The 10,275-nt window shown below is 35.7% G+C and overlaps 2 protein-coding genes across 2 annotated transcripts in view; one reads left to right on the top strand and one right to left on the bottom strand.

Annotated features, from left to right (window-relative positions):
• Positions 1-2,569, top strand: part of LOC106335273 (GDSL esterase/lipase At5g03610) — a 10,946-nt gene extending 8,377 nt beyond the window's left edge. The window contains exons 3-5 of the mRNA XM_013773750.1: positions 1,100-1,377; positions 1,617-1,923; positions 2,187-2,569. Of these exons, the coding sequence (XP_013629204.1) occupies positions 1,100-1,377; positions 1,617-1,923; positions 2,187-2,407 (806 nt within the window). The 3' untranslated portion in view covers positions 2,408-2,569. The remainder of the gene's footprint in view (positions 1-1,099; positions 1,378-1,616; positions 1,924-2,186) is intronic.
• On the bottom strand, positions 2,570-5,268 carry LOC106335271 (probable monodehydroascorbate reductase, cytoplasmic). The gene is made up of 9 exons (XM_013773749.1): positions 5,149-5,268; positions 4,892-4,963; positions 4,597-4,648; positions 4,427-4,507; positions 4,236-4,354; positions 3,921-4,140; positions 3,717-3,835; positions 3,348-3,473; positions 2,570-3,266 (listed from the first exon to the last, which is right to left on the bottom strand). The coding sequence occupies exons 1-9, from the start codon at positions 5,200-5,202 to the stop codon at positions 2,802-2,804; spliced, it is 1,308 nt and encodes a 435-aa protein (XP_013629203.1). The 5' UTR covers positions 5,203-5,268; the 3' UTR covers positions 2,570-2,801.
• Between the last annotated feature and the right edge of the window lie 5,007 nt (positions 5,269-10,275).

Raw genomic sequence — 10,275 nt, forward strand, 5'->3', positions numbered from 1 at the left:
AGGAACACATTGTTCCTCGGAATTTCCTCGGAATATTCCGACGGACTGAGGTTTCCTCGGAATTCCGTCGGTATATTCCGAGGAAATTCCGAGGAACCCCAATTTTGTGTTTCCTCGAAATTTCCTCGGAAATTTCTCGGTATATTCCGACGATTTCATTTTCCGTCGGAATGTCCGTCAGAATACCGCTGTTTTCTTGTAGTGTGGGTTAGTAAGGGAATCTAGTCGATTATTTACCAGCTGTCAGTGTTGCTTCAATCCATAGTGTACCGATCTATATAGTAGTTGCACATAGTATAAATGAATAGTATATAAGTAAATTAGTTATCTCTTTTGCGTTCGTAGTATTCGGTGCTTATCTGTTTTCTTTTCTATCTTCTTGTTCTTTATATATCTTTTCCTAAAAGTTTTTAACTTTTTCTATTATAATGTTTCTGCTTAATAATCGCATCATAGCTACTACCACTAAGCATCAACAAAGCAACGACACTTCATGCTTCCATTCTTTTTTTATCTTTGTAATCATATTAAAAGACTATAAAGCTAAACACCAACATATGCGCTGTAAAAGTCCCTGCATTACTTAGGGCTGTTGTTTTGTCTATAGATTTCTAGTTAGTAATTTACAGAGAAGTTTTCTAGGATAGTTCGGTGAAAAAAAAGATTAAAATAAGTTTTATTACAGAGTAAAAATATATTTTTATCTTAAGGTTAACTAATTTATATTTGGGGTTTAGAGTTAAAAAGTGAAGTTTTAGAGATAGGATTTCAAATTTTTTCTTTTTTTTAAATAAGTATTAAAATTTTTTTTTGTCAAATTCTTCTTCGAAAACCATTTTATGACAGAAACTTAAAAATAATTATTTAAGAAAATTTCTCTAAGTTATAACCCAAACTATTTATTTTTTAGAAGCATGTCTATATCCTGAATTGTCCAATTAACTAGTATCAATCTCAGTAATAAATTATTAAAATTCAGACATTTACAAAAGAAATAAACATAAGTATGGCTTTCCCATTCATGTTCAAGTCATGCAAACACTAATTGGAAAAAAATGAACTCTTTCAAATTTTTTTTAAAAAAACTTTCTTATTATAGCAAAATTCGTGGGGATTAAATCACCAATCCCATACTTCTGGAAAAGTTACGCGGGAAAGAAACGGCTACAGCACGGAATGAACTTTGCGTACGGAGGAACAGGAGTGTTCAACACTCAAGTTCCATTGCCCAACATGACCACTCAAATCGATTTCTTCAAGAACATTCTCACCGCCGGCGACATCTACATTCCCTCCAACCTTATCTCCTCCGTCGCTCTCGTCAGCGTCGCCGGTAACGACTATTCCACTTTCATCTCCCAAAACCGCCCTGCCTCGGTAAGACAATAAAAATACATTTTACATTTATTTTGCTTATCTTTGTTAATCTAGATTTAACAACACTATTTTAGCAATGTAAAGTGTACACACTAGAGTAATACAAGCTGCACTACATGGATCTTTAGTTACAAATAAATGCAACTGATCTACATTGTTATCAACATATATTACATTTATTTTGCTTATCTTTGTTACAGCTGATGTTATTCATTTATTATCTTCATTGCATGTCACAGGACTTTCCAGCATTCATAAAGCAAGTGGTGGATCAAACAGAAGTGAATCTTAGGCAGATCCACGCCTTGGGAGTAAAGAAAGTAGCAGTACCGTTGCTGCAGCCTCTCGGTTGCCTCCCTGGCATCACCTTTGCCTCCTCGTTCCAGCGTTGTAACGAGACACAAAACGCTTTAGTGAGACTACACAACAGCTTGTTGCAACAAGCCGTGATAAAGCTCAATAACGAAGCCAAACGGTCCACTTTCATCACTCTTGATCTCTACAACGCTTTCTTGACCGTCTTCAACAACAAAGGAGCAAATCCAGGTGATAAATTAGTTTTGAACTTTCTCAATTTTTTTATTATAGGGTATATAAAATTTAGTATGATTTTTTTTTGGTTAAAACACTAGTTAATCTCATCTACAAATATAAGATCTGGATTCTTTTATTTTTATTTTAACTACAAAATTCCCTTAAAACAATTTAAATTGACTATAAGAATCATAAAATTAACAACTTCAAATATTTTCAATAACATTGCGTGTCTAAAATTATTAGTGTGATTGATTGGTTTTGCGGAAATGCAGGGAGTACGACGTTTCAGAGTCCGTTGAAACCGTGCTGCGTAGGCGTGAGCAGTGAGTATAACTGTGGAAGTGTGGATGAGAAGGGAGTGAAGAAGTATATGATATGTGATGATCCCAAGTCTGCCTTCTTTTGGGATGGAAGTCACCCTACAGAAGAAGGATGGAGATCGGTTTACTCGGTTTTACACCAGAGTCTTACAGCGTCTCTCATGAAAGCGTGAGGAGCAAGAAACACAGAACACTTTTAGGGTTCTTCCCCTATAGCTCAGTTGTTTGTTTCTTTCTCTGTTTTTTTTTCAGTATCTCTTCATTGATTTGTGTTTCTATGTTCTTTCTTAAAGTTTTTGCCACTAATAAAACCCTAAACGTGTTCATTTCTAGTATTAATTAGCATCCTTTTTTAGTTTCATTAAGAAGAAGAATACAAGAAAATACAATTTGTTCATTTCCAAATAGTTTCAAATTTATTTCTCAAATCAAATAATCCCAACAAACCAATAACTAAAACAAACGTAATGAGGAATTTTTAATAGTAGCAAAATGACATAAAGCCACTCAAACTCACACTAAAACACACAACAAGTCAGAACGTAGAAGCAGTTTGGTTCCTTTTTATTATATGTTGCTGACGAAGGAAAGTCCTTCCTTGGCCAACACCTCAACGCTCTCAACTACAGGTTGTTCTCTTGCAGCCTTAGCAATCGCCTTGTTCTCATCAGGACTTCCTCCTTCTAGAAACGCTCCTATCAACTTCCCATCTTTAATCCAGAAGCTCCCAAACTTCGGTTTAGCAGATGTTGGATCATTGTCTCCAAACAACACGGTCTCTCCAACATTGTCACCATAGAATTGCCACGAGAGGTTAAAGGCTCGAGAGTAGAAGTACGGAAGATAGTCATATTCTGGAATCGAGTTCCCTTCCTCTGCAGCCTTGATCGCCTTAACGGCTTGTTCAGCCGACTTGCGAGCATGGTCCACGTGTTCAACGCGTCTCATATCGTTGTAGAGTTTCATCGGGAAGGTGGCTATGTCACCAACGGCGTATACATCTGGAACGCTCGTTCTGAAGAATGCATCAGTCTGCAATCCAAGAAAGATCTCATCAGTCTACAAAAACATTAAAACATTTTCACTAACTAGAGTATTGTAAGAAGCAAGAACCTTGAGTCCACCCTTCTCTTCATCAACTTGACCTTTGAAGAGTGAGATAATAGGTCTAGCACCAACACCTACGATCACTATATCAGCTTCTAACGTTCTTCCGTCTTTCAATATCACCTCAGTGACCTGCATCATAAAGCAAAAGAGCCGTTACTATTATTGAATCATAGCAAAACCGGATGAAACATTCGCCTAGAACCTCCAATTTTTTTGAAAAAAAACCTACATGTACATAGGCCCCCAAATTTATAAAAAAAGCCCCTACATTTGTAAAAAAAATAAATAATATATTGAAATTTTTACTATGTTATGGCTCCCAAAATCTCAGAACCGGCCCAGCAGAGAAAGAAAAAAACAGATCTTGCTTACCTCTCCATCTGAGTTGGTGCTGAAACCAGCTGCAACGGTGCCCTTAACAATGTTGATTCCTTTGTTGGCGTAGAAACCCTCGTAGAAGGAAGCAATGCCGGCGGTGAAAAGCCGAGGCACTTTTTTATAAAGACAACAACAAAAAGGAAAGTTGTTAGTTAAAGCAAATTGGAGAAGAGAGTAATGAGATTTCTTTTGACTTACTGCACCAAGGCTCTGGATAAACCATGGTAACTTCCATGTTGTTAACCTTGAGAGCAGAACTGAGTTCAAGACCGATGTAACCGCCACCAACAACCACAGCTTTGCCGTTTGCCTTTACGTTCATTGCAGTCACGAGCTCATCAGCGTCCAGAAGCTCTCTTAGGTAGAATATATTCTTAGCATCTGCACCTTCCACGCCAAAATCAGACAGCCTTGTGACCTGCACAAATTGTAAAACCTTCCTTTAGAGGAAATGTGGAAAGAGACAAAGCGACAGAGAGAGAGAGAGAGAGAGTGAGAGAGATTTGTGCGTACAGAAGAGCCAGTAGCAGCTATCAAAGTTTGGTACTTGAAGACTTGTCCAGTGCCACTGACGAGAGTCTTTGAAGCAAGATCTGCTTTGACAATCTCTGTCTCCAGAAGCAGCTCAATCCCTACCAAAGGTAGTCATTCGTATGAGTAAGAGAGAAACTATGTTGTGAAGCACAGAGAAAAAGGACACTCACCATTGTCTTTGTACCATTGAGGGAACTGTTTCTCTCCCCCACTTCCAGCACAGACATAGAAATTTGGAAGTGAAGCTTTATCTGTGTACCATTGACAACAATATTTCTAATTAAGAACCAATCACAGACTATTTATTAACAAAGAGTTAAGATCAGAGAAAAAGTTATACTCTCGAGATTGATATATCCCTTGCTGAGTGCAGGACGCTCATATGGAGGCACCTGTTTAACACACAAACAAAAACGCCAAAACTATAAACCACAGAGAATCTACCATAAAAGAAGATTCAAGGCCAAGACTCCGGGTCGATCTTAGGGGCCCCCCCCCCCCCCCCCCCTAAATTTTCGAAGAAAATTACATAGACATAAGTCTCTAAATTTATATTTAAAAAAAAAAAAATAATTGAAATCTTTAATAAATCGTCTAGGCAGGTAAATCTCAGCGCAGGCAAGGCCGAGACTTACCGGTTCCCTGGAGATGATAGCAAGTTCACCAGGCTTGAGACCTTGCTTAGAGAACTCTCTCGCCGCGTATCCCTATGATTCAAGAAAGCCACAAAACAACAACAATGGAATAAGTAAGTTTGACACTTTTGATTCGTTTGTTTAAATTGAAAAAAAAAGAATCTAGTAACAGCTCATTCGTAGTTCTTCTTAAACAATACATCTAAAGCTAAACAGTGAGCAGTTACGAGAACATATGAAGAGAAAGAGAGACTTACGGCGGCGACACCGCCTCCGACGATCACGTACTTGAAGCTCTTCTCTTCCGCCATTTGATGCGATCAAAATCGTCCTTCTTTGTCTTTTTTTAACTTTCCTTTTTGGATCCGAGAAACGTGATTGGGTCCAAGGGGTTTTATATAGGCAGCCTGTCCGGTCTGGAAAGAATCTTAACACGTGGCTTATTATAAACCGTTAGATGTCCCGCCAATAGTTGTAGAAATCGAAATCAGATATCAAATCGTCTTACATTATTGACCCGGTCTTACTTAACACGTGATGATAGTTAGATGTGAAACGGACATTCGGTTTTACATTCCGGTACGATCCGGTTTATTGATTATACCTTTCACATTTGGAGGTCTTTTTTATTTATATATATATACAGAATCTTGACCTATACTAGCCCATGTTTGAGATTGCGCTAGGCGTGAGTCGGACGGTTGGTGTACGCCTAGCGAATTATTAACTAATCGGAGAGTATTCAGGGAGTAATTATTTGTACTTTTTGATTATAAATATACGTATATGTACTAACGTATGTGAAAACTACCGAAAACCAAATATAAATACATCATAGTCCAATGGTTCGGGATTCGTTTGATGTTTTAAGAGGTAACGGGTTCAAATTTTAGCAGAGGAGTCTTTTCATTTCTTTTTATTAGTGTGATTTAAGAAAAAAAAAATTAAAAACTACTTAAATTTATCCCACATCGACAAACTAAGAAAAGGAGAGGTGTTGAGGTACCCTATATATACATGACAAAGTCTCTCAGCATTTCCAAGTCGAAATGGGCCTGCTTGTAGCTCAATTTTCGTCAATTAAGTGCAGTTTTATGGCAAGCCGATTTATTGAGCCGATTTGGTCCAAATCGTGGCGGAAGACCCGCGCCGAACGCCTAGTCGGGCGCTTAATCGGCTAGACGCCAGTGTTTTAGAACCTGGATATTAGCAAAGAATATATAAACTAATAGAAAGGAATCAACAATTGCTTTGTCAGCAATCACTACGCAAGTTGGCGATTTAAGTAACGAATCTTTGAGGGGTTAGGGGAGTTCATTGGAATTATAGTACTATTCTTCTTCTATCATTGATGTGTATTCTAGCATTGGAGTATTAATTTCCTAGCTACTCATGAATTATTTGTAAATTGCTTGCATGTCACGTGTGGATTATCCGCAAATTTCAATTAGTAAATATCAACTTTAATAGTGTACTTTTTAGCAAAAAAAAAAAAAACTTTAATAGTGTACTTGTCACATGATATGTACTTGCTATTTTGCTAACAATCTAAATTTTGTGATTTATTACTCGATTTGACTAATGACTACTTGAACTAAACGGATACGAAGCAAAGCACAAGTACAAGACATACCAGTTTGATTTCTTATATGCCCACCCTACATAATAATCACCAAAACACATGGATATGAGTGTCTCTATGTGGGCCTTTACGTGCAAAAATAATAATTATAAGAGAATTGAAACCCAATAAGCCTTTAGGCCAAATTATTCTTAGACACTAATAAGCTGACTAATCATTTAAGATCTTAACTACCAAAATGTCCGATAACGCCAATATGTTACATTATTCTGCATGTTTGTAAGAAAAGGAATCTACTATATCCTTTGAGATTTAGTTTGGACCAATTTTATTTTTAAGTTAGTAAAATCGAACGAAAGGAAGGATAAATAAGTGGAATAAAAGTATAAAACGTTTGATTTTGGTGGAGATATCAATGATGTTAACTTGTATGAGCATTTCCTAATTTATCATAGTGATCAATGTACAAAAATGTAAAATAATTAATTATACTTAGCACGTTTACTTTTTTGGTTAAACCATTCATTAATACTAATAGTAAGTAGAAACAAAGTAAAGACCATGATTAACCCGAGCTTTTAGGGTGGAGTTCTTAACTTCGGCTAAAAACCGTTTCTTAGTTTTTAACTAAGGAAAACTAAAAACCGTCTATTAAATAAGATATATAAGAGCTGTTTTTAGCCGAAAAATGTAAAAAAAACAAAAAAATCAAATCATGAGTTAAGAATCCCAAATAAAAAACCGGGTTAATCATGCTTTAAGTTCACAAAGAGAAGGATGAAGATAATAAACAAAAGGCTGATTTGGCTACTCCATCAGCAACACTATTATCCAAATGTGAAACAAAGCAAATTTGGATAGAGATGATAGATCGACTCATCATGCGAGTGTCATAGAGGGTAGTTCGGAAGGAACTTAGCACGTCTACTATGTTCCGATTTTGAGCTTTCCATTTATTAGGATATATATATATATATATGTGTGTGGAAATTTGGATGCTTTTTTTTGCTAGAAATGTAAATATCATTAACCAAATAATGAAAGTTTGATTACAAGAAAACTTGAAATCAATTCTGCTAGATATCTAAACTGATCCTAAGAGCCCCAAAAAAAATGATAAAAAATATCTAATAGGATCAAAGATAAATCAAATTTGGATGCTTTATCAGAATACTACACATACGATATATGTGTGTTTCTAAGCTGTGACAGTACAGCCGTGCCGCAATTGTATTTGTTGATCAAAATATGAATTCATGTAATAAGATGTGCACGAATTGGTGTAAAATATAAATGTACCGGTCGTGCATGAGCATGGAGGAAAGCTACAAATCAAGCGACACGATCCAGGTTTAAGATACAAAAGGAGAAATTTTGTCTCAAGAATACGTCAGTCACAAACTTTAAAATATATAGTAGGACCAAAATTTTGAATCAATAATTCATATGTAATTATGTATGATGTATCTATTAAATTTGTCGGCGTTAAAAAAATTTAGCTATTATTTTATCTTCTACATAAATTGCATCGGGACATGCTTCTTTCAACTCTGCCCATATCTCTTCGATATCTCATTGATCGGTTCACATGATTAGCCGTATAAGTACAATGTGAGTTTTGTATTTAATATATAATAATACAAACAAATCTACGTAAATATATTAGTATATCCAACATCGTATAAGTGTTATACATGCATGCTGGTATAAATTTATTGTCTGGTTTGTTTAGCAAAAAAAGAAAGATTTACTGGTTTCTAGTTTTCTTAAATTAAATTAATATATTATTTCAGAGTCTTCTTGCTTGGAACCTTCACAAAGAAAATAAAATTAATATTATTAAGATTGATTACAAAGAAAATAAGGTATACATATCAAATGAAAAACGTGTATATACAAATAATTAAACGTTTAATACTCTGCGGCCTTAAGTCATTAATTGACTAATAAACATGTGAAAGTACTTCTGCAAAAATTAACAACAAAAACAAATTTCATTTGCAAATAAAGGAGGCAATGTTATAGTTTTAAACATCAATCGTCATTATCGTATTATGATTTAATTGCGACTTATATAAAATATAGTTTTAAACAGAAACGCGAAAAAGGATCCAATGAAGAAAACTGCAACATCATTGAGCGTCGAATGATCGGGACTTGTAGACCTACATTACGAGGGCTGAACAAAACGCCGACGCGCACGTGTGGCTTTCCGTGGCCGAACACGAAGCTTGTCCTTTCTCTATGTGGCGGTGCTAGGTAGTAAACAAGATGAGTGCTAAAAACAAAAGAAAATTATGGGCCCATTTTGATTTTGTAATATTCGTGAATCGATGTTATTGTCTCCTCTTCTCATGTCTGTTGGAAGCGAAAAAAAAAAAAAGTCTCAAGTACTTTTATAATCCGTTACTTTTATAACTGTACTTACGAATAACTTAAAGTTTAAGTTATTTAATTAGATAGTACATTTGTAATAAAGCTGATTATATTTAATATCAATGCTGATTAAAAATTAAATTTATAACCTTGATAATTTTAAATTGTAGAATTAAGAGATAAATAAAAATTGAGCATCGTAGGCAAAGGACATACCGACAAATGAATTAACAATATAAAATCAAGTATGTCCTAAGTTTGTCTTGTTGTGCGAAAACAAGAAGAATACCGAGAAACTACTTACCAAACACCAACCACTAGAAGCACCAACCTTTACCTAATTACAAAAATGATACATTTGTAACAAATTATTTAGTTCTTTTTGGGGATAAACTAAATATCTATGATCTATTTTCATTATTGTCTTTTGACAGATTGTTGGGATATCTAACTTTACTACCATTCCTTGATTAATAGCGTCGTATAATTAAAATAATGTTATAAATCATATATTCTGAATGTTCATAACCGGTCCAATGCTAAAGAAAGAGAGACTCGGCCGTGAGGAGAGAGAGACAGTGAATCAGCATCTTGCCATTTCCTTATTAGATTATGATTTGTACTCTTTCCATATTTGTATTTATTTTCTTTAGACTTTCTATTATTTTATGACAGTGTAATTCTCTATATATAAAGGGATTCTTATGTTTACGAATAATACAGAAAAAAGAATACACAGATTCTATTCTCTAGTTTCACAACACGTTATCAGCACGATTACTCTAAACCCTAAGCTAAACAAACCCTAGCCGGGGAATCCATAATCCCCTCGACGATAAACCCTAACCGTTGAGAATTCCCGATCACGAACCCTAAACCTAATACTCATCTTGTTCCCGTTCGTGACACGATCCCAGCTCACGACCTCAGACAGTCTCAGCTCGATCCCGAGACACGATCTCAGCCAGCTCGCGATAGACGACTCGATACCGCTCGCGATAACAGCTTGTTTCCGTTCGTGATCAGACGATCTCAGCTTCAGCTTGCGTTTCCGATACCAGCAAGGACAGCTCGCGATACGTTCCAGCTCTAGACGACCTCAGCTCATTCGCGTATCAATCTCAACGTTCAGCTCGCGATCCTCATCTCATTGGTGGTCCATTCAACCCTACTTGAGGTTAAGGTAATCCTTAAACCCTAATTGAAACCCTAGAGTAATAGATCAAAACCCCAATGAGTAAATCGAAGCTCATAATCATAAGTTCGATTCCGTAAACCCCAATTGTTCAAATGATCAAAATCGTTTTTCTAATACCTTTAGCCACATACATGCATAATGCATGCTATGCATGAAATTGATTAAAACCCTAAAGCTAATGCATAATCAATTTTATCCAAACCCTAATTAATCTTTGAGATCGAAATT

The sequence above is a fragment of the Brassica oleracea genome, chromosome C3 (assembly GCF_000695525.1).
Source record: "Brassica oleracea var. oleracea cultivar TO1000 chromosome C3, BOL, whole genome shotgun sequence".
Taxonomy (NCBI): Eukaryota; Viridiplantae; Streptophyta; class Magnoliopsida; order Brassicales; family Brassicaceae; genus Brassica; species Brassica oleracea.

Coding starts and splice junctions, on each gene's coding strand:
- LOC106335271 (XM_013773749.1), bottom strand. CDS start 5,202: ATGGCGGAAGAGAAGAGCTTCAAGTACGTGATCGTCGGAGGCGGTGTC. Junction 3,836..3,920: donor TTATCCAGAGCCTTGGTGCA/GTAAGTCAAAAG, acceptor TTTATAAAAAAG/TGCCTCGGCTTTTCACCGCC. Junction 3,267..3,347: donor AAGAGAAGGGTGGACTCAAG/GTTCTTGCTTCT, acceptor CTTGGATTGCAG/ACTGATGCATTCTTCAGAAC.